This window comes from Triticum urartu, chromosome 5A, assembly GCF_056163025.1.
Source record: "Triticum urartu cultivar PI428250 chromosome 5A, HENAU_Tu73, whole genome shotgun sequence".
Classification (NCBI taxonomy): domain Eukaryota; kingdom Viridiplantae; phylum Streptophyta; class Magnoliopsida; order Poales; family Poaceae; genus Triticum; species Triticum urartu.
The window spans coordinates 364,077,989-364,100,944 of NC_141877.1; the positions used below are offsets into that span (position 1 = coordinate 364,077,989).

Sequence of the window (22,956 nt, forward strand, 5' to 3'; positions counted from 1 at the left end):
GCTTATATATGAACCAACTACCACACAGCCAGGAAATTACTCACTCCGTTCACAAATATAAGATGTTCTAACTTTGTGCTGAATCGGATGTATATAGACATATATTAGTGTGTTCGTTCACTCATTTCAGTCCGTATGTAGTCCATATTAAAATATCCAAAAACATCTTATATTTATGAACGGAGGGAGTACTCCCTAACTGTTCCCACTATTTTTCATACCAGAGGGCTTATTTTTGCCAACCTACGGTCTAAATGACACCATAGGAAAATCTCCTATAAGATTCAACTACTACAAAATTCCCATGTCATTTTTTTTAAGGGAAGAACCAATGAAATTCGCGTGTTAACCCCTCATGCGACAACTTGCACTTTAACACTTGATGGAGACCAGAGAGAAAGTCGCCCCCACAGGAGAGGATCGAAATGAATAATTAAGCCTGGTGTTATTTTCAGCACGAGACACTGAATGTTCTCTGAGAACAAATGTCAAAGCGCTGAATGTTCAGAAATTCCAGCATGACACGGTCTTTGGCCTATCTGCGATGCTTGCAAAATCGTGCAGTATCTTCCTGATGCACTAGTAATTCATGGTGGGCAACGAGGTCAAAGCCAAAAACAGCTCCGGTACTTGTTTCGTATTACTGCGAATTACTGCTAAAATGGGTGGTTAGCCACCTTTTTTGCCCCCTTTGTAACTTGATAACAGAATTTTGTTCATATATATATATATATATATATATATATATATATATATATATATACTAAGCCTCAAATGGTCACAGCAATGGATAACGCTTTTTTTTTCTTTTCTAGCAGGCAGTATTTTGTGCTAAAAAAATAAAATACTACTCCTAACGTAGCCTTAGAAAACTAGTAACCAAAACATGACAACAACGCAAAAGACAAAATCCAGATTCTTGCGGCCAGGGTGTGAAAGAATATTGGAGAGAAGGCCTATTTCTATTCGGAAACGTCCTCCATATAGAATAAGAGAGGCCTGTGCCGTTCTACATTTCGCAAGGTGGTGTTAGTTACGTGTCATTCTAGTCTCTTCTTATTTCAGATCCTTCTTCTACTTTCCCTCGTCAGATTGCTAATCTCTTATATGCATGTACCAAATTCATCTTGTAGCACCGTTTTAACGTAGTGAACATTCTCTCCTGACGACAATGATACGCAAGGCATCTGACCTTTACATAACAGAACATGTGCGATAATGGCATCATCTGCACAAACGTTAAATAGCCAACGGCACAGGTGATTCTCACCAATTTTGGGTGAACTACTCTAGATCCAACACCACGTGCTGAGGGAGACTACACACGATGATGCAATAGGGCATATGCAGGCTGTTGAGCCTTACTGCAGATACTCAAAGTCTTCAGTTATGCCCACCTGAAATTTCACGACAATACACGTCAGAAGAAAGCAGAACCGGTTTCTGAAATAAAATCATCTTGTCGAGGACATGATGATATGGATTGCTGAGGGTGCAAACAAGCCCACGCTTCTCCCCAGGATGAAGAAGCCAAATCTCAAACTTTATTAGTAGTTGTTACGTGTGACATCAATCGAATCAATCAATCAAAACTACTCTATCTTCACCTTCGAAACATTCAATTCTTTACACACATGTTTCCATCTCCTAGCAAGCACAAACTAGTAAAAGGATGGCAGGAGCTTCTGAATTCTGGTGTCCTATTTGATTATGACGGGCAGCATGGCATGCCATTTTACTCTTAGTTTCTTGAACACTTAAATCGATCAAGCTGTTTCTTGAACACTTAAATTGATCAAGCTGAACACATACGGTGAAGGAGCTCTACTGGACAAAAAGGCTTTGATAGCAATGTATTATAAAAACCAAAGTATTGAAAACTACAGTAATTTAGTCAGTAGGTACACAATACCACAATTTTGACATAACAGAGTATTTTGGAGTATTTGTGATACAGAGGACCTGTTTGGTACAGTGACGTAAAATTAGCTCACTAGCTGTTAGCACTGCAAACAAGCCTGTTTTCTAGCTATTAGCTGGCTAGCCATTGCATCCAGCAACAGACCGGCCTAAGAACAGCGCTGCTCTACCTGGTTGGCCGTATCATGCATAAGAACGCAGAGATCCATGCATCCAGGTAGCTGCGATCCATTGCAACCCCATGTGGAAACATGCCATGCATGGCCTCTAGGTACCAGAGGCAAGCCATGCGACGCCTCGTACAATTTTGCCGCTGAGGGAGAACTCCAGAAACGACAAGGCGGTGGCAATGGCGGCATGAAAGCGAGGGGAATTGTTGCGGATAGTGGGGGAAGAGATAATGATGTGTCCCCTCGTTTTTTTACGGCTGCTCCGTTTTAAAAAAAGAGGTCCAGAGGTCTCTTTTTTTATGCAGAGAAAAAACCATGGTTTCCTAAATACCACAGTATTAAAACCGTAGTTTATAGTGGCAACCAAACAGCTCGTTGTAACTAAAACCATGGTAATCTAAAAAACTGTAGTATTCTCATAATACTTAGAAAATACTTTGCTATCAAACAGGGCCTTCACAATTAAGTGGGCAAGCGGCTTTGAGGGATATAAACACAATTCCTCACTTAGATCCACTACTCCATGGATAAAAGATACATGACACAAGCCACATCTAGTCCATGAAGATGGGTTAGTCGCAGCCTTTTTTATGCCTGATGGCAGTCATAAGTTTGTTATGTTATTTATAGGAGAGATAAGCTGCAAAAACAAATAACAGATGGACATGGTTTATTGGCTCATAGTTATAGAGCTGATCCAAAGTTAGCTATCGGGTTATTGGGGTCAGCTGACCCAATGGCCGAGAGCAAATTCCTTTGTAAATATGTGATACTTAATACTCCCTCCGATCCATAGTAAGTGTCACATCTTTGAATTAAGATTGAACTAAGCTTAGTTCAAAACTGCAACACTTGCTTTGGATCAGAGGGAGTATTAATAGCACTCCCTCCGCCCCATAATATAAGAGCGTTTTGACACTACACTAGTGTCAAAAACGCTCTTATATTATGGGACGGAGGGAGTAGATGACAGTGACACCAGTGCAAGGGCAGAAAACGTACCTCCTTGTACATGTGTTCAAGCTGTTCTTTTGCTTGCGGGAATGTAGTTGAACACCATTGTTGCAAAGTGAAGATGTTGTCTGAAGTTTCATTCAAAATGATATTAGCCTAAGTGATGATAGGCAAGCCGAAAGCATATGAACTTCTCACGAAGTTGACAAGTGGAATTACTAGTACCTGTCCATCTGTTAGCTGCCGAATGGGCAACCTCAGTAGCATCCTCTGCAATCATCACCATACAGTTTAGAATAAAGTAATTTACTGCAAGAACTTAGATGAAATGGGATGTTTGCATGGAAACACGGTCAGAGTGATGTATCAAAACAATAATAGATGTCCAAGTGCCAACGCCCATAGTAAAATGAGGAATGATGGATCTCATACTCATCGCCTCTAGTGCAGATGGATCACTATCAGCATAGGCAGCTAGTTCTTCCTGAAATGAGTACAGAATTTGTTGAGCAGCACATGGCACTGATAAGAACTAATTAAGAGATTAACAGATGTAAATGAACCTTTAACTTCTTATGGCGTAGCTCTACAGCCTTCAGCTCCTCCAAAGCGTCTTCTCTCTCATCCTAGAGGAATGTACATGAGTTGATCTACATCCTTCTTGCACAGCTCAATAGAGGAGACGGAGAACAACTTACAGTGTCTTCCCTGCCTCTTTTCAAGTCGTCTCTCTGCTCAAGAAGCTCCATGTAACGTTTTTTAGAGTTTGAAAGGTCAGACTCCAGCTTGTTGTAGGTAGTCCTCAGCTAAAAACAAATTCAAAGAAGAGGATTAGCCTGAATCTCTATTCTAACATACTAGAAAGAGTACTAATTTATTGAGATTTTTCTACTCTGCACCACTGTTATAAGTCGCTCTTAAGAAGTTACAGGTGATGGACTTAATTCGTATCATCATGCGTTGTCGGTTGTCGTGAAAGTCCAACCATACATACATGCAAAGTCAAAGTTTAATAATGACATTATGCAATGAAAGAAGAGCAGAGTTCACTTTATCATAGAAATACCTGATTTCCGGCACAACTGGGAAGACTCCAAAAGTACACCTGCAAGGATACTAATAAGTTCAGAAACTAGAAACTAGAGGCACATGGATGATAATGTAAGTTAAACAAACAATTGGCATGCCCTCTCTTTGTGATGCACACAATATGCAAAGTTACAGTATGTTCCACTCATGCACAATATCTTGAAGAATGTATCTTAACTAAATCATTGAAGAACATGATAAGTCGATAAACCTTTTGTGAATTAAAGATAGATCAACTTAATGCATATCCTATATGCAAATAGCTACATGACCGGGAATTGTGAAGACAATTATTCTTTTCCCATTCATGCTACACAAACATATAAGCAGAAATTCTACAATAACTGATAAGCAGAAGAACTTACAGAAGTTCCTATTTTGTCTCTCAAGACAAGATCATCATCCACCAGGCTTTGCACAACATCCTTAACAGACTGGCTGATCACTCCTTTTTTAGGACCCATCTTCTCAAGCTCTTTAAGCTGAAAGGGCAAAGAGAGTTAGAGATTTATGAAACACCAAAACATATTGAACAGTCTACACAGAGAAAAAATAACTATGTACTCCCTCCGTTCCAAATTACTCGTCGCAGAAATGGATGTATCTAGAACTAAAATACATCTAGATACGTCCATACTTGCGACAAGTAATTAGGAACGGAGGGAGTACATATTAATGAGTGTTTGTAAGGCAAAAACCAAAAGGCGGCATGCCTGCATGAGCATCCAAACCTAAACTTTAAGTACACTGAAAACAGTTCATCAAAGCACGATGACACTGGTATATAGTTGTATATAGTACTCCATCAGTGTACATTGAACCTACATGTGCAATTGTGCATATTGAACCTACAACTTTAACCTAAACTTTAACCATCAGTGTAATATTGATGACACTGCATCTGCATATTGAACCTACAACTTTAACCTAAACTCTGGAGTATTATACATACTGCTAGCACTAATATATACAGTTGTAGGTTCAGGTATTAATGGTGAAGAGTAGCTGGAAACAGATACTGATTTCTTGTGGAAAATACATAATGTAAGATGAGGTGACAATTTGATAGTTTAAAATCAATACATAGCGCGAAAACAGGAATGAACTGCAGAAATTAGCTTGGCATCTGGCATATCACTAGCTTGCTTCAATCACCAACTTTCCAAAGTATAATTAAACTACATAAAAGACCTGTCAATACATCTTCAAGCTAAAACTTCCACATTAGCACCAGAAAGAAAATAACCCATGAGTTTGTTGCTTCCGAACAAAAAGCAGTCACTGCAAACAGCTAATCTTGCTGTACTGAGGTAGAATAGTATAACGAAATCTCCACAGAAGATCTTACCAGATAGAAGTCTTGACTCTCGTAAAATATTTGAAGCATTTGCTCCCGCTTCTCCTCCAAGGAAAGGCCCCTCTTCTTAGACTAAGCACGGTACGGAAAATAATCAGCTAAACATCATCCATTTATTTATTTACAGCATATAAAGATGCTTGCAGATATAAGAAAAGGTCAGCGCAATTCCAAATTTGTCGTAGGAAATGTAGTCCCAACACAGCCCCATGGCACTGTAAACCCCAACTGCACCCAGCAGCATACCCAGTGACCCACAAGCAACTGACAGTCTGAGATTTGCCGTGGCAGCACGTATGCTACGCTAAACTGAATTATATGGCTGTAAGCTGCAAAATGCACCTTAAATACGATGGCCGGCAGCGTGATAACGGAAAACCTAGTGTCGGAAGGAAGATTCACAGTCCGAAATGTACCAACTTCTCCAATCTAAGACTCCTCAGTGTACAACCCAACTACCTCGCGCGCAAGAGGGAACTTCGCTTCCAGTTCAGCCGATTCACGGACCGAGCGGCTGCCCCGACCAAATTCGGCGGCGACTGGCGCGCGAGGCTGAAGGAAGGAGGCGGGAGGAAAAGGAACTCACCATGGCAAGCTATGGAGCACCGCCGAGCCGGTTGAGAGGGAGGGCGGGGCGGCAGCCGGTCGCCGGAGACGGGAGGTTCGCGTCGCCGGAGAGTGAACGCCCGCCGAGAGACGCGAGAGCGAGAGGGGAAGGCCGGGTGGGTTTCGGTTTGCTTCTAGACGAGGGTGCTTTTGGACCCCGGCCTGCCTAGGAATTGGGTTCCTGGGCTGCGCCGACGCAGGCCCGCGGCCCGGGCCCGGAACCCGACTTGTCTCTGCCTCTCCCACCCACGGGCCACGCGGAGCCGAGTCGGCATCATTCCATCGTCTTATTCTCTCTCTCCTCCCCGATTCCCCACCCCCACCCACACCCATCGCACCAAATTCCTATCTAGGGTTTGGTTCCCCCGTCCGGTCTCTCTCGATCAGGTAACTCTCCCTTGCCATCCGCCCTCCCGCCCGATCCGATCCAGCGATTCGAGGCCTAGCATCTCCGTCGATGAATTTCCCCCCATTTTTTGCGCGCCAAGTTTCGGCTGAATCGGCCGGTCGTTGCTCGTAGATTTATAAATTTGTTGGAATTTTTCTGAGGGGGAGGCTAGATTCCCCTCCTTCCGGAAGTAAATAAATAAGGATGATCGTCTAGGGTTTATTTCGGTGGATTATATGTTCCGTAGACCTGTTAGCTTTTGTGTGACCACCATGGTGGTGTCTTGATTGGAGCTTAAAGGATTGTGTAGCCATGGATAAGGGCCTCTTCGCCAACGACGGCTCCTTCATGGAGAGATTCAAGCAGATGCAGCAGGAGATGCAGGACAAGGAGAAGCCCGCAGCCCCCGCCACCACCGCTGGTGCTGTCTCCTCTGCGCCGGCCAAGCCTGTCAACCCTAAGACGCCCCTTGTCATTGCGGCAAACAGGAGGCCGCTTGAGGTGAAGAAGGCTGGCTCGGTTTTGTCGGGCGGGAAGCTGGCCTTTAGCCTCAAGAAGAACAAGATCCCCATTGTGCCTGTCAAGTTTGGAGCCGAGGAGGACGACGACGATGACGTTGCCGGTGTGGAGAGGGGGGATCATGCGAAGCGGCACAAATCCATTGATGCTCACTCAGCTGCTGCCCCAGCTAGGGTTGTTGGTAATCATTTTGTTTCATTTGCTGCTATTACTGTATTTCTTTCTTATGAATACTCTCTGAGATCATATGCCCTTACCATGGGTAGTAGCTATAAGGGCTTCGAATTTTGACAAATATTTTTGAACATTAGAGATGTTGTATCTTCTATGCACATGTGCACAATTGTGATCAAGATTGTCTCAAATGTGATGAACTTATTCTGAGCTAAACATGTTGGTGCAAAAAACAGTTGTTTCTTGGCTCTTGACCTGAGAATTGCAATACTTACAAAGATACACTGCTTATCTGATATTTTAATCAGCATAGTATTTAAAGCTTACCTGTCAACTTAACTAATAAAATCAATTGACATTGCACAACACCAGTGAAACTCTGCTTTTGCCTAGCCATGCATAAATTAGTAGCTTGTCAAATATGAACTTCAGTCCTCAGCATCTAATATTCTCCAACTGATATTATTTAACTGATAAAATCAATTTACATTGCACACCACCAGTGAAACTCTGCTTTTTCCTAGCTATGCATAAATTAGTAGCTTGTCAAATATGGACATCAGTCCTCGGCATCTGTAATATGCTCCAACTCCTATTATTTAACTAATAAAATCAATTTACATTGCACACTACCAGTGAAACTCTGCTTTTGCCTAGCCATCCTTACATTAGTAGCTTGTCTAATATGGACATCAGTTCTCAGCACCTGTAATATGTTCCAAATGCTATTAGCAGCAGAAAGTTGTGAAGGTTTTGGTTTTTCTTATGGCTGCAGCTTATAGATTAACTGTATCGACATGGCTGGGAAGGATGTTGATTGAAAGGGTTGGAAATATGGCGCTACTGCTACTGCAGTAATTTGCATTCCCTTGTTCACGCGCTTGATATTAATGAGTTCTTAAGTGACATGCAGCCTCAGCACCACCAAATGATATGACAGTGAGGCAGGTTGCTGACAAATTAGCAAGCTTTGTTGCCAAAAATGGGAGACAGTTTGAGGATATTACACGCCAGAAGAATCCTGGAGATTCACCATTCAAGTATGACGGCCATAGCTTTGCTTATCAACGCAAAAAAAATGCTTACATTAAATTTGGAGATCAAAATTGCATCATTAACTATTGCAATAATAAATTCTTAACCTTGGTTATTTGCAGGTTTCTGTTTGATAAGAACTGTTCAGACTACAAATATTATGAGACTCGGCTTGCTGAAGAGGAAAAGGTGCATGCTCAGACAAAGGATGCTCAGGCTTCAAAAATTGGTTCGTGTCAGACAATATCATTACTTTTGGTATCACTTATCATCTATGCAAGTTCTGATGGCATATGTTCTTGGTAAAATGCAGTTAATTCAAGCACTGCAAGCTCCATAGCACATACTGGTGCACACAGAAGCTCATTTGAACAAAGATCTAACTATCAAACGCCTGCTTCCGCTTTATATGGTGCATATGAAGGTAGTTCTTCCCAGGGAAGCTCATCTGGTCATGGTAAGTTACTTGAGGTGTCTTTGTGGATCACTTTCCTTTTCTTAAGCTTGCGTGCTACTCTGGTTTGATTGCTTCCACACTATTCCAAGGTTGGGTACGCATGTTACGTAATGTTCTCTTGAGTTCGCAGTTCTGCTCCGCCAGTTAATTGTCATCTGATTTTCTTCCCTGAGTTTTTTGACTTGCTCTGTACTGTAGTATTCATGTGGCCTAATGCATAGAATGGACATATTATGATGTGCCTTTATGTGAACAACTGAACTCTATATCCTGTTATCATCCTACATTATAGTTTTCTTCAGAAGATGATATGTCTTTTATCTAGCAGTTCGATCCTTTTTTCTGTTTCGTAAATTTTAGTTGGTTGATGCTGTCTCATGTTATTACAGGTGGTCAAAGTATGTCTGCACCCTCAGATCCAGTAGCATTGATGGAATTCTACATGAAGAAAGCTGCACAGGAAGAACGGAAGAGACCACCAAGGCAGTCAAAAGACGAAATGCCACCACCTCCATGCCTTATTCAGGGTACATTTTTCACATTTATTGTTCGTCGCTCTGATGCAAGGTTGTAGAGACTTGATATTTACTATTCATCTTTTCTTTCTTTCCAGGTCCTCCTAAGAAGGGACACCACATGGGGGACTTCATTCCTCAAGAAGAACTCGAGAAGTTCATGGCACGCTGTAATGATGCTGCAGCACAAAAGGCTACCAAAGAAGCTGCAGAGAAGGCTAAGATTCAGGCCGATAATATTGGGCACAAGCTTCTCTCTAAGATGGGCTGGAGGGAAGGTTAGTCCTCAAATTGAAAACTAAACACCAAAGTTCCAGTTCTAGTAAATGCCTGTTTGGCATTAGGGTCTTACTTGGCCTGTTGGATTCTCTTTTATAACAAGAAATCCAAATGAAACAATTAATCCCGTATTTCCTAATAATCCATTTGGGTGGCTGGTGAATTGTTAAGTTTATGTCTGCATGCATTCCCGCTAGCCTCCGCCCTGTTGAACACTTCCGCTCAGTGACCTTATTAGTCTATGATATTGTACTCAATTCAGTTGTAGGTGCTAAATGTAGTTTACTGTGCAGGTGAGGGTCTTGGCAGCGAGAGAAGTGGCCGTGCAGATCCCATTATGGCTGGAGATGTGAAGCAGGACCACCTTGGTGTTGGTGCTATCCAACCTGGTGAGGTGTCATCTGAAGATGACATCTACGAGCAATACAAGAAGCGAATGATGCTAGGCTACCGCCATAGGCCAAACCCACTGGTATACTGCCCAGCCAAGCCATGACCTTCTTCTTTAATGAATGATCTGTTATATACTTTTGTCTCATATATGTTGTGATATTTCCTGCAGAACAACCCAAGGAAACAATACTACTGATACAAGGGGAGGTCAGCTGGGGGGAGACGTAAGAAACCAATTTTGCTGCACTGTTTTGCTCACAGAACTAACTGCTGCTTTGGGAAATGACTAACAGTATTGAAAGCTTTGTTCATCAGCAGAGAAGCCCAGAGGTTGATTTATTCAGCAAGTAACTTGGAATGCCACAGCTTTGGGGCTTCCTGGGGTTCTGCAGTAGCTTTGCTGTTTTAGTGTTTGTTTAAGTACTACTACGAATGTGTCCTACGGTGGTGTTTTATGCCAAAGTTGATGTTTCAAATGGTGATGTATTTCTACCTCTGTTGGTGGACAATGTAACTTTGTGATTATGGATTTTCTGCTGGTACTTCCTTCAGTTGATTATACTGCTTCTTATTTTGGTGCAAAGCGTGTGTGTGGTTGTAGTTGCTGTTGGTTGCTTTTTTTAGCTACTCTGTCAGGGTTTATTAGGCAGCCTCATATTTTGGGTTAAAGTTTGACCATAGATTTATTAACTAATAAAATATAAAGTGTGTCACAGACATTACACTGTGATAACCTCTTTTGAATACAAATTCAACAGTATACTTTTTGTACCATATATTTTATATTTTATTAGTCATATAGATGGTCAAAATTTGACCCAAAGTACAGAAGACACAATAAACTTAGGGGAATGGAGTAACTTACATATGCAATGCTAAAGGAACTGAAATCTGGGCCCTGAATTTGCGAGTTCTTGGGCACTACGATGAATTGTATTGATAGACGTCATCTGCGGGGAGTGATGTCGAGTTTTTTTTTTATGAAACTAGCAAACATGTCCGTGCGTTGTCATGGAAGAAAAAATATATCTTCAACACGGGTATCCAACCATCATTGTGGCTATCCTTTATCCCGGACAAACTTGCTGGTTGGTACTTTTGGCCACAACAATGTACATACGTGCAAATGGATGGATTTTCTGAGAGGCTTCCTAGCTAGTATGCCAAGTTATCCTTTTTTGGTGAGTAGAAGCGCACATACACAATGCACCAAGTCACGATGGACTTCATGCGACATCGCCGCTCCATGGCGGTGTCTGCTTGATTTCACCGGGTCCTCAAATCTTACAAGGTGGTGTCGGTGTTGTAGTATATGTTTGACGAGCATGATGTGTGACCCAGCAGTCGGTATTTTTGGACGAAGAAACACATCAACAGAATTACTTTGCGGTACATGCAAAGCCAATTTAGAGAAATGTCTTAATTGATCTGTACACTGGATCAAGTACGTAGCAAGAGCTAGCTGGACTGATTAAAATTTCAGCCCAAGCTGGACAAACACTAATAAGTTTAACCCAAGCTGGAAAAACACTGATTATGACTTTTTAGAAAACTCGCATGACAAATAGGTGTCTTCCTTTCTTTGCCGGGTTAGTTAGTTGCCGCGGGTCGATCTATTCCGATGGTCCATATATATATATATATATATATATATATATATATATATATATATATATATATATATATATATATATATATATATATATCCACTCTCTTACGCATTAAGAACAACTTACTGGTGAAGCTAAGCTAAATCATCATAAGTCAATACTTTAGCTGGCACAAAATCATCTATTTCACACAACATATGTATTCAAGATACTGCTGTCAGTTATTTCAAGTATTCATGGTGCAATTGTTTCAAGCATTTTTCCTAACTGATATTATTAGAGCATACTTACTGAGTCGTATATTTTGGTCCTTTATAAGATTGACGGATATATTTGAACACTGGAAAAAATAATGCATGGCGAGTAACCGGCTAGATTCTGAGATTAAATGGGAGATTGGCAATACCAAATCAATCATCATCTGGCCTTCTGTTTCAATAGCACTTAACTTCGATCATGGCATACAATTCAGTCAGGAAGGCATCTACTTGCAGAATAATATGCATGCATAGGAATGCATCTACTTGCTGAATATATGCAGTCCGCAATCAAAATATTGTATCACAATTTTTGTAAGCAACATCTAAGATTTTGTAAGCTCTGAAACTAAAAGACGAACAAATGCAAGAATTGAAAGATAAAAGAAGCTAACTGGGCATGATGCCATCGGGTTGTATGCCATGCTCGAGGCAGTAGAGCCCCTCGGTATATCTTGCCAAGCTCTCCCCCCGGCCAGCCGTAGAGCAGCCGCGAGCTGCTTTTGGACTCTCCTTCGGCGCCGCCCCAGATCAGCCAGCGGGGAAAGTCGCCGCGCCGCTGCAACCAGCCTGCCACGCCGCCTTGCCTAACGTTGCGTACCCAAAGGAAACCCACCACGGGAGAGAAGGAGGTGGTGGTGTGGCTGAGCAGTAGAGGCGGAGGAGAAGAGGGATCTGCGCTGCAGTGGGCGGAGGCCTGGTGCTCCCGACCGCCACAGTCTTAGGTGGTGCTGTCATGGGCCATGGCCCGGCGCGCTGCTGATGCTACCGTCGCCAGCTCGCCTCGCCGGATCCTGATCCGACCTAAAATCAGGGATAGTTGCTCCTTTCGATCCATTCTCGGTGTTCCTTCGTTTCCTTGTTGGGTTAATTCTTTTTCGCCTCCTTTCCTTGGGTACCCAATTCTTCTTGTTGATCCTCCAAACTGCTTAAGTATATGAACCGGTAGAATCTTTATCTTTACCTCTTTATCTTTATTTTTATCTTTACCTATACTAATAAACCAGCGATTTCTTCTGGCCGTACGTCGTCGGATTTTTTTACAGAAAAGTCCTGCTGTTTCTGAGAAATTAACCCGCAGTCCTTTCTTAAGTGAGAAAGACGTTTCGTTCAGAAATTTTACAAATAAAACCCTGTAGTTTCACGGATTCAATCTGCGGTCCTCTTTCTCCCTCGCTTCCCGATCCCAGCCGCCAGGAGGCGCCCCACCCCGCACGAGCCTCGATCCGGTGCCGCGAGCTAAATGGGGGCGGGTGCGACGTCTTGCTCCCGTGGCGACGGCGTCCTGCTGATCCAAAGAAAGATGGAGCCAGGGCATGAGGGAGAGAGGAAAGAGAGGAAGGAGAAGGGGCACAAGGTGAGGGAGGCGGTCGCCGGCGATGGCAGCTCCGGTGACCGGCCGACGGGCAGGGAGGCGAGCTCCTGTTGAGGCGGCGGAGCTCGGTACGAGCTAGTTCGTCCGGATCGAGCCTTGGCTTTCCCGAGGCGCGCGGTTGCGGGCTTGGATCTGGGTGATTCTTCTCCCCCGCCCTCCCTCCATGGCCAACGACACGAGGTGCAGCGACCTCTTCCGCCCCCCGCCATGGCTCCTCTCTATCCCCCCACCAGCACCCTCCTCACCCCTTCCCCACTCCCGGCTGATCCCCAAGGCTGCCCCCTCCCTCTCTCATTTGATCTGGTCTGGACGATCACTGGACCGAGCTCGATACCACACTGCCTGTCTTGGATGGCCGGAACATATTGTTGGCCATCTCACACTCTGGTTGCAGCAATTGGATGTGCCCTGTGAAACCTGCAACATTTGAGCATTGCAAGCGGCGGTATGGCAGTCTGAATCCTGACGTTCTTGGGAGTGCAGGTGAGGACAATCCTAATTTGTTAGCTCCAGACAACCGACAAAAGAATATGGGTTTCCATTCCCGTGCCAGTTTTCTACCGCGTGACTAGCTTGCAACCTTCGAATAACCTTGTTAGTTCTAATAGGTTGAGCATTTGTTGGAAATAGGGGACTGAGACCCATAGCTCCTTAAAAAAGGATGTATTTCCTCTCAATCACTGCACAAGCAAACAAGTAATTCCTGGTTAGTTGTATTCGTTTTGTTATATTTATGAGAACTGCCTTTTCAAACAGGAGAAGAACGGCTATCTTGCTTTTCTAAAATCAACAGGAGCTCGGTATGGAAAATGTTGGATATTCTCGAAGAAATACTTGCGATGAAGGGTAGCCATTGTTTGCATGCTTCCTCCCTGTGTAAGAATTTCATAACTATTGTATTGTAAGTATTGTGCTCCCTCCGTAAACTAATATAAGAGCGTTTAGAATACTAAAGTAGTGATCTAAACGCTCTTATATTAGTTTACAGAGGGAGTAGTTAGCTTTTTTTTGGCACATCCATAAATAAACCAATTTCTGTATAATGATTTAGGGTGCATTTGGTTCCTAAGCCATCCTCTCAAGCTCCCACTTCGATAGTTGTGATCCCTGGGTCTGCGAAGCCAGGTTTGCAGAAGAAATTGGGGGGCTCAAGTCTGCAATCAAGGGAGTCTGCATGGTGGTCTCTGTTGTTTGAAGGCAAGGTGCTCGGGAATGAGCCACTGGCTAAATCGTTTGGTGATCTCAAGGATGTGTGCTCTGATGTGGGAAACGTGGTCGACGACAAGCTCTGACTACTACAGGCTCCAACAAGTTAGAATTAATTTAGTTGTGGTTTTATATTGCAAAACACGGTGAAATTAGAATTTATCCGGGTTTCTTTGTTTAGGTGGTGCTGTAGAAATAGCAATGTCGATGCTACTGTCAATTGTTTTCTTCAGTTCGTACGTGCTACTAAAGATGCACTCGATCTGCCTTTGCTCGGTTCCTGAAAATTGCTACGTTGATTTTGTTTTGAATTTGCAAGCATGTAGATTAAATCCAAATGTCCAATGATAAGAAAATATTAACCTTTTATCTATAGAAGTGTACACCGAAATATCAGCGATTTGCCAAGACTACAGATTTTTGTTATTATTTTTGTTAATCGCATTAGATAATTACGGCTATTTGGATTAGTCTTCAATCCTAATGCTTTGAAAATGAAAGCAATAGTTCTATATACCTTCTAATCACTGGGGTTCTTGTGTTATCCTTCCTAGAATTGTTTATTATCTTCAATCTTTATCTTCATGCTTCTATTCTGAACCAATAAACTTGAACAGCTACAAGAAGCATCTTTCCATGGAGCTTAAATACCTTTTCCAATACATAGTTAATCAACCGACGAAAGGATTGGGTATTGAGCTTCTTGTACTTGAGGTTTGTTGTCTATGTCGAAACTTTCTTGCTGTCTGAAGTTTAAATTGATGTACCATGTAGAAACTCTTCAGCAAATGGCAAATGTACAGTACACTAAGAACATGACTGATGAACAGGATGCTATGTCAGGAAGTGAAACGTTGTGGCTTCAAGGAGTGAAGTAATTGGATTGGGATCATGGAGTAAATCAAACGAGGATGCAACTCATGTTCGTGTAGGTGAGACACTTATTAACTCTGTAGCAAATAGTTCACATGGTACAGCTAGCTGTGGTGCAGAGGGTAGATAGTTTTAGTACTCAGACTTGCAGAGGGTATCACATGGTACACATGGTACAGCTAGCTGTGGTGCAGAGGGTAAATAGTTTTAGTACTCTGCTGTCCTTTCGTAATGGCAATGTAGCAGCTGTGTGATACGTTTGCAACACGGAGTCTTCACTGCATATTACATACCGGAACCGATATGTGTTTGTCGACATAAAATTCTAACCTGAATTTGCTATTCAGGTGGCAAATCCAATAATTTATGTAGTGTATTTGCATTTTGCAAGATAATTTGGCTGCCAAAGTGCTACATCATATCTCACTGGACCTATTGAGTAAGTGGTAATTTTTCATTTATATATCATTCAAATTTCTATATGCACTGTTCATAGATTCCTTGCATTGTTCAGTTACCAATTTTCGTAAGGGTCATACTTATTGGACCATGGCACACCCTGCCAATGCAGGTTGCTTCCATGACTATACTTCAAATAGGGGTATATTAGTTTGTCTCTCATCATCAACTTTGGACCCTCTTTACATGGGCATTTTTTTTCAAAGCGTACTCGTACAAAATAAACTGTATTGGTTTTCAGTTTATATCTGTCCATGGTTATGCTCACATCACAAATTTTGACAGCTAGACAGTTCCCGAGTTCAGTCCAACCGAAACACTGCATTTATCTTTCTCGATGAGTATGGCAGAATCCAACATCCATTCAACCCTAAATTGGGGCTCCATGGCTACCAACCGATGGAGCAAGAATGGAGACCACCCTCTCCTCCTCCAATTTGGAGCTCCACGGCCGCCATTCAACAGGCGCTGCCGTCGTTGCCTCCTCACCGCCTCACCTGGGAGAGCACAGGCGCCAACATCGCCCAGGACCCGCCACATGTTCGGTCAACAAGCTGTAGTTCAATTAGGTCTGTTGCTCCTCTTACATGCAGAGCCTTGGGAGATCATGGTCTTCTCTCATTCTCTTGTGAACAATATATGCACTGTAGGTATGCGAAAAGAAATATTGTATTGCTTGGAAAAAGATATGCGAAATTAGCAGGCATCAATTTGGCCATGTTTACAAGCTATTAGATGTGCATTTTTAAGATGCGGTAGTCATACTTTGTACTGGAATTTGACTAATAATTCTATTGCTTAATGCCTTTCTATTCTTTCTCATTTGAACCATAATGAAGATGATACGGTCAAATTATTTGAGGTGACCCATCCTGGTTTATTTTCTCATTGTCATATAAAGTGCCAAATATTAATATTCTACATTTGCTGCCAATATTTTACAAATTAGCTTTATTTATTTATTGTTGTGCATCTTTTTCTTTTCTTGAGATGCTTCTATATATATTTGCTGCCCACGACCCTTTTGTTGGTTACTTAAAATAATCGACATGTTTTTTTTCTATACCTCACTCTTTCTTGGTGTTCCTGTTTTCCGTAGAATCAGCATGGTATATTTCATAGTTGATGCAGTTCTGCCGTTGTAGGCGTGCTTTTCTGGTACAGGGATGAGAGTTCTATTTTTTTTAGAACATACTGTAAGGATAGTTCAGCAGAAACTTTCACAAAGTAATAGTGATGTATTGCCTATGCCCGTGATATTGTTCCAACTTTCAGGAAGTGGTATCGAGGAACGTGTTTCTTGATGAAGGATCAAAGGCAGATAGTTGAAGTGGAACATGCAAAAGTATGAAAATTCGTGGGCAGTCTGTTGCTTCTTTTAGGGGAGGTGACGGTGGTTCCTTTATTGGTATCAAATAATAGTTACACTGTTTATGAGATTACATTGAGAAAAGCTCAGGGTTCATTGGCCCAATTACAGTGGTTTTTACCGTAAAAACTAAAGCTAGCTAGCTCTTGTGTCATCTCATTCGCTTCTCTTCCATGGTGCTTGCATTTGATCTTCCAATTTGATTTACAATTTAAGCATTAGTTTGTGAAGCCGATGGATTGATGAAGCGCATAGGGGTCGGGGGAGAGACACGATGCGAGAGAGAAACTTTAGCGCTTGTTTCGACGCACATTCATTCCCCGCCCTTTCTCTTCAGCGAAGCACATACTTATACGTACTCTAATCTAAGCATCACAGAAGTGAATTATAACTTGGAAACTGTTTTAAAAAAATTCTATAGGGATAACCCATTAGTATTTGATTGAATAACTTTGAAGCAGTTACTATTTTGAAAATAGGATGCCGTGTAGAAATAGAAGGCGGCAATCTCCATCCATGTTTTCTCAAGGGCCCGTTTTCTCCCGTTGCATCGCACGGGCATTTGTGCTAGTTGTATCTAAAGAAGCGAGGTGGGACAGGAGAAGAGGTTCTGAGTTCTATCTAAGCTCCCACTTGCCTGGCTCATTGCCACACCGAAACAAAATCGGCAGTTGAACGTTGCTTAGACAACGTACGGCTTATTCTAGATGGACAAATTTTTAGTACCACCTCAAATCTATACCTACTAATAATACCACCTCGGATATAGAAAATAATATAGGTGAAAAAAACTGAAAGCGTAAATTTACGGAAAGAAGCGTATTGTGACGGTAAACCCATAGAGTCAACCCATGCTTTATTATTAAGAAAAAAGATTGATATTGTTACCTTAACCAGCGTATAGTGATATAAACAGTCAGGTCTAGAAAATATTCAGGAGCTCTTGGGTAATATTAAATGTAAAAAATATCCAAAAAAAACTAAGATTTTGGGATATCAACCAGGGTTCCCGATCTACTTCCTTGTGAATTTTCTTGAAAAAATACCAGGGAACGTATGTGTGGTGAAGGAAATACTGTCCGAACAAAAAATCCATCCAAATAGTTTTTTCTACACATAGGAATTTTTTGTCTTTTTGCCACGAATACGTTTCCTGGTAAATTTTTTCAAGAAATTTCACACGGGAGTAGATCGGGAACCCGGGTTGATATCCCAAAATCTCAGTTTTTTTTCCAAATTTCTCAGTTTTTTTTTGAATTTAATGTTTGTATAGGGGCGTGGAACACTTGGGTGCTACAAATCCGTTTCCGTTAGGCCTTCCTTATTCTGAAACAAGTGCCAATGTTTCTTTCTTTCTAAAATTTGCTTTACTAAAATTTGTAATCTTAAACTATCGTAGTAGTGACAAAGGAAGTTTTAAACAATATATGGATAGATGTAAATTTAATGGAAAAAGATAGACGAGAGGTCATGTGATAGCGTGGCTTAATAGAGAGATATGCTACTCACATCAATAAGGAATTTCTTTTTGTCCGGGAGCCCATTCGAAAAGAATTTCAAAGTTAAGTGTGCTCAGTTTGGAGTAATTTCTTGGGTGCGCATGGATAAAGACAAAGTGCGCAAGAAAGATTAATATTGATCTGTCTGGTCAGTCTAGATCTCGACAGGAGTAACGACTGCCGGTGAGTGTGTCAAAGACGTTACATGTCATTTACACAAACCATTAGCAGCTGGATTATCATGGTATAATCCACCTCATTTCCAAAGCCAAAACCAATGAAGAAGGACAGAAGTGAAACTGCTTGCTCCATTAAAGGTTGTTGCGTGCGGATGAAGAGTGTTGTTGATCATGGTGCCGTTGCTGTTGGCCACCTCGAAGCTTTTCCTTGCCTCGCTGTGGTAGCACCAGCAGGCACCAAAAGCCACTCTGCATTGTCCACAATGATGTGTAGGTAACCATGAAGCCATGCAATCCCCGTGAACGATGGGAGGAAAAAAGCAGGAGGTAGGAGATGGCAGAAAGGAACGGCCTCAAGAAGTTGAATGAAGCAACAATGTTAACACGTGGGATTTCGCCGAACGAAAACCAAAACCACTGCCCAAGTGCCGAGTCGTGCAGGGCGATCGTGGACTTGGGACGTCCTAAAAGTATTTTAATGCGTTGTAAGCTCGTTGGCAGCGTTTTTTGCAGTCGGGTGATACGTGTGCCATATTGCCATGGTCAATTTCTCCCGAGAACGAGTACTCGTTGCGTGACAAAGGGTGAAGGCAACAACATCATAGTACCAGTACATTTTAGTAGTACATCTGGTGTGGGTGGCGGGGCCGTTGACGGTCGAGCACGTCTTGGCAGCTGATTTTCCACCTCATGCGCACACCCGCTTTCCTGTTGATCGCTTCAACACAACTCTGCTGCTCCTCCCCCCTAATTTTCTAACACTAAACAAACCAAACCAAACCAAACCAATTCATCATCATCGCCGCCGCCACCACCACCACCACCATCATCATCTTCTTCTTCTCCAAAAAACAAATCAGCGCCTCGCCAATTCCACCCACCACCTGCTCCCCTCGGCTCTCCTTCTCCTAAATCGCAAGCACTCCCTCCGCCTTCCGCGTTCCTGATGCAACAGACAGTCCTGCGGTTTCAGTAGCCAGAGGAAGGAGAAAGGGGACAGGCGCCGTTTTCTGTCCTGAGAGGAGATCCTGCTGGTCCAGTCTTGGTTGTTGAGGCAGGGAGATTGTAAGGGCCGAGAGAGGGGGAGGGAGATGTCTCGTGGCGGCGGCTACGGGGAGATGGGGCAGAAGATCGACTATGTGTTCAAGGTGGTGCTCATCGGCGACTCCGCCGTCGGCAAGTCGCAGCTGCTGGCGCGGTTCGCGCGCAACGAGTTCAGCCTCGACTCCAAGGCCACCATCGGCGTCGAGTTCCAGACCAAGACCCTCCAGATCGACAACCGCACCGTCAAGGCCCAGATCTGGGACACCGCGGGACAAGAGAGGTAAAATTTTCACTAATCACTAATCCAACCCCAAACCGACCCTGCTAGCTGTATCTTCTCTCCGTGCTGGCCTCGATCGTTTTATTTTGTTGGAGAATCATATTATGCATATAGGCCATGGCCTGATGGCCGTGCACTGCAGCACTACTAGCGCGCGGTAGTAATTACCTTGTCTGTTTCTCTAGTTATGATATGAATGAATGAAGATTGTCGTGTGGAATGCAGGCAAGCTTGTAGAGTTTCCTCTGTATTGGTTTTGCGCATGGTCCTGTCCTTGGTCAGTGCAAGAGTGATGGATTTGTCATTGTCCGTGACCTTATTGTTTGATCTGTGCAATTATGCTGGAATTAATACACTGTCTGCTTTAAAAGGGAATTATTGTTCCTTGTGTTCCTTTCTCTGATGAGGTGTCCTCAACCGAAAGTTATGTTTGGAATCGACATGCTACAGATGTTAAGCATGTTCTTTTACAACAACACTAATATTTCCATGGTAACAAATTTGATGTTTGTTCCATCATAATCTAGATCGGACACTTACATCAGAATAGCATTCCTTATATTTTGACACCTATCAGAATTTACAGTTACCTATTATCATACATAATTGCAATTACGGTGAGATTAGAATCTGCCAAAAAACTTTAACTAACTCTTCTCAGGAATAAAACACTGAAGAAATAGGTAGCACATTAAGCAGCTTATTAGACAATAAGTCCCAGCATTAGCTTATGGCACCTAATAGTAATGTCTTTTGGCACCTAACAGTAATAGGTCTAGCAGTTTCTTCATGAATATTTTGTTAATTTGCAACTGAACGGTACTGATTGGTGTTGCAAATGAACGGTGGCAGTTATAATAGCCTACCTCCCTACCCCAGCTTTGCTTGCTTATTTGATTGTTCACTTTCAACATCTAAACCAGCTGCACTGAATGTGGTAACAGGTACCGAGCAGTAACAAGTGCCTATTACAGAGGCGCAGTAGGAGCTATGCTAGTGTATGACATGACCAAGCGCCAGTCCTTTGATCATATGGCACGGTGGCTCGAGGAATTGCGAAGCCATGCTGACAAGAACATTGTTATCATGCTCATCGGGAACAAATCGGACCTGGGCACCCTCCGGGCTGTCCCAACAGAGGACGCCAAGGAGTTCGCCGAGCGTGAGAGCCTTTTCTTCATGGAGACGTCCGCTCTTGAGGCTACCAACGTGGAGAAGGCCTTCATGACCGGCCTCGAAGAGATATACCGCACCGTCAGCAAGAAAAACCTTGTCGCCAACGACGAGGCTAACTCCGGTGGGAACTCGAGCTTGCTGAAAGGAACGAAAGTTATCATCCCTGGCCAGGAGCCGGCCCCTCCGGCCAAGGCAGCATGTTGTATGTCCTCCTAGATACCATCTTGTTCCTGGCAAGTAAAGTTTCTAAGTTGATCTTGCAGTGTCGACACGCTGAATGGGTGGGATTCTTGGGAGGAGGGATGTAATTACATGAATAGGTGACTCACATAAATTGTAATCTTGTTGATGATTAGATTTTGTATCTGATTATACGGTGGCGTACAGTTATCATGAATCCTTCTATTCGGGATGTAATTAGCCCAACCTTTCATGCTGGTTGTGCTGTTCTTCCCCCTTTGCTCTCCACAAACATACTAGACCGAAAGCGTGTGCTGCTGCGTATATCTGTCAAAGAACTACAGAACGACATGAGAAAAATCGCAAGGGCCGGCCCATACAAATATCTGAATACTTTGGTTGAGTGCATCCTAGTTGTATAGAGCCTAGGTGTGAGCTCGTTTTGTTTTATATCCGCTTGATATGGCATTATGGGTTCATAAAGTACCCCTTATTGAGAAATAATGTCTGAATACTAATCCAAGAGTACTGTCAATGTTGGTACTCCGTTCATCTCTTTCTTACCGTTCGTCAGGAGTACAGCATGACAAGCACAGGTGGCATGAACCATATGATGCATTGTTTGAATTGCACAGACTAAAAACAACAGGATATAGCAACTATTTAGGTATTGCTATGATGATTTATTAAATATAGGCTTAAGTACACTGAGGATCCTTTGGTTGAGATATAGACGGTTTCTTAGCTGTAATTTTATAGTGTAGTTATGATGATCTATTGACTCCGTTAATTCTAAATCATAGGGCCCTAAGCCATTATATTTTCGCATTCGCTAAACATCAAGCACCTGAAAACAAATTTTGTGTCGGTCATTTTTTTTCTGCTTCGCCACGAGCGTGGGACGGGCAGGCCGTGGACTCCATGGCGAGTGCGAGCTGTGAACGAGCGGGAGCCGATGACGCTGCAGAGTCGAAGGCGGGAGCGTGTCCGAAACTTGACTGGTGTGGGTTGGGGGTGCATGGTGGTCATTGGTGTTGTACATTGGGGGAGGGGGAGGGGGTTAGAGGGCCAGCACCGTGGTGGGGAGGTTGAGGAGAGGGTGAGGCCAGTGGCGGAATTACGTTGGGGCAAAACCCGGAGGTACCTGTTGGAGTCCGGAAAAGGCTAGACTTCTATCAATCACGCTTCTTCTGGCAGAGTGAATAACTAAAATGAAAGTACAGACTTGCTAAATGGGATATCATTTGTAGACCAAAAGACCAAGGGGGTCTAGTATTGAAAACCTGGAGGTGAAGAACGGATGTTTTCTTAGCAAGTGGCTGTTTAAGCTTTCTGTCGAGACGGAGGCCACATGGGCTCAGATCTTGCGTAACAAGTACCTTCACTCTAGAACCTTGTCCCAAGTGACAGTGAGGCCGACTGATTCGCCTTTTTGGAAAGGATTGATGAGAGTTAAATCACTCTTTTTCAATAGGATAATGTTCATAGTTGGAAATGGTACCGCTACGAGATTCTGGGAGGATACATGGCTAGGGGAGACGCCCCTCGCACTCCAATATCCGTCTCTGTATAGCATTGTTCAGCGTAGAGACG

General features: G+C 42.9%; 3 protein-coding genes and 1 long non-coding RNA gene across 8 annotated transcripts; 3 read left to right on the forward strand and 1 right to left on the reverse strand.

Annotated features, from left to right (window-relative positions):
- Window positions 1-1,089: 1,089 nt before the first annotated feature.
- On the reverse strand, window positions 1,090-6,242 carry ATMND1 (Mnd1 family protein). The gene is made up of 10 exons (XM_048673843.2): window positions 6,077-6,242; window positions 5,482-5,562; window positions 4,499-4,615; window positions 4,111-4,149; window positions 3,743-3,850; window positions 3,608-3,670; window positions 3,477-3,528; window positions 3,270-3,314; window positions 3,093-3,172; window positions 1,090-1,397 (listed from the first exon to the last, which is right to left on the reverse strand). Exons 1-10 carry the CDS (start codon window positions 6,077-6,079, stop codon window positions 1,362-1,364), a joined length of 624 nt encoding a protein of 207 aa, XP_048529800.1. The 5' UTR covers window positions 6,080-6,242; the 3' UTR covers window positions 1,090-1,361.
- A 154-nt stretch (window positions 6,243-6,396) lies between these two features.
- LOC125509003 (SWAP (Suppressor-of-White-APricot)/surp domain-containing protein / D111/G-patch domain-containing protein) lies at window positions 6,397-10,415 on the forward strand. Its single transcript, XM_087526070.1, has 8 exons — window positions 6,397-7,184; window positions 8,091-8,217; window positions 8,335-8,441; window positions 8,526-8,669; window positions 9,059-9,196; window positions 9,283-9,462; window positions 9,757-9,935; window positions 10,026-10,415. The coding sequence occupies exons 1-8, from the start codon at window positions 6,797-6,799 to the stop codon at window positions 10,050-10,052; spliced, it is 1,290 nt and encodes a 429-aa protein (XP_087382196.1). The 5' UTR covers window positions 6,397-6,796; the 3' UTR covers window positions 10,053-10,415.
- Window positions 10,416-12,250: 1,835 nt separating this feature from the next.
- LOC125509006 (uncharacterized) lies at window positions 12,251-16,451 on the forward strand. Of its 5 annotated transcripts, XR_007283906.2 has the most exons (6): window positions 12,258-13,581; window positions 13,855-13,974; window positions 14,150-14,409; window positions 14,922-15,018; window positions 15,135-15,236; window positions 15,525-16,451. It is a non-coding gene; the product is annotated as an uncharacterized LOC125509006 (long non-coding RNA). The 5 variants fall into 5 exon arrangements; XR_007283909.2 differs by having other exon boundaries at window positions 12,251-13,581; window positions 14,150-15,018; window positions 15,135-15,616; window positions 15,922-16,451; XR_015604669.1 differs by having other exon boundaries at window positions 12,252-13,581; window positions 14,150-15,018.
- Window positions 16,452-19,332: 2,881 nt separating this feature from the next.
- Window positions 19,333-21,555, forward strand: LOC125509007 (ras-related protein RGP1). Its single transcript, XM_048673845.2, has 2 exons — window positions 19,333-20,007; window positions 20,952-21,555. Exons 1-2 carry the CDS (start codon window positions 19,775-19,777, stop codon window positions 21,397-21,399), a joined length of 681 nt encoding a protein of 226 aa, XP_048529802.1. The 5' UTR covers window positions 19,333-19,774; the 3' UTR covers window positions 21,400-21,555.
- Window positions 21,556-22,956: the final 1,401 nt, after the last annotated feature.

Coding starts and splice junctions, on each gene's coding strand:
- ATMND1 (XM_048673843.2), bottom strand. Junction 3,671..3,742: donor AAAGAGGCAGGGAAGACACT/GTAAGTTGTTCT, acceptor ACATTCCTCTAG/GATGAGAGAGAAGACGCTTT. Junction 3,529..3,607: donor TACGCCATAAGAAGTTAAAG/GTTCATTTACAT, acceptor TACTCATTTCAG/GAAGAACTAGCTGCCTATGC.
- LOC125509003 (XM_087526070.1), top strand. CDS start 6,797: ATGGATAAGGGCCTCTTCGCCAACGACGGCTCCTTCATGGAGAGATTC. Junction 8,670..9,058: donor GGGAAGCTCATCTGGTCATG/GTAAGTTACTTG, acceptor ATGTTATTACAG/GTGGTCAAAGTATGTCTGCA. Junction 9,936..10,025: donor GCCATAGGCCAAACCCACTG/GTATACTGCCCA, acceptor TATTTCCTGCAG/AACAACCCAAGGAAACAATA.
- LOC125509007 (XM_048673845.2), top strand. CDS start 19,775: ATGTCTCGTGGCGGCGGCTACGGGGAGATGGGGCAGAAGATCGACTAT. Junction 20,008..20,951: donor GACACCGCGGGACAAGAGAG/GTAAAATTTTCA, acceptor ATGTGGTAACAG/GTACCGAGCAGTAACAAGTG.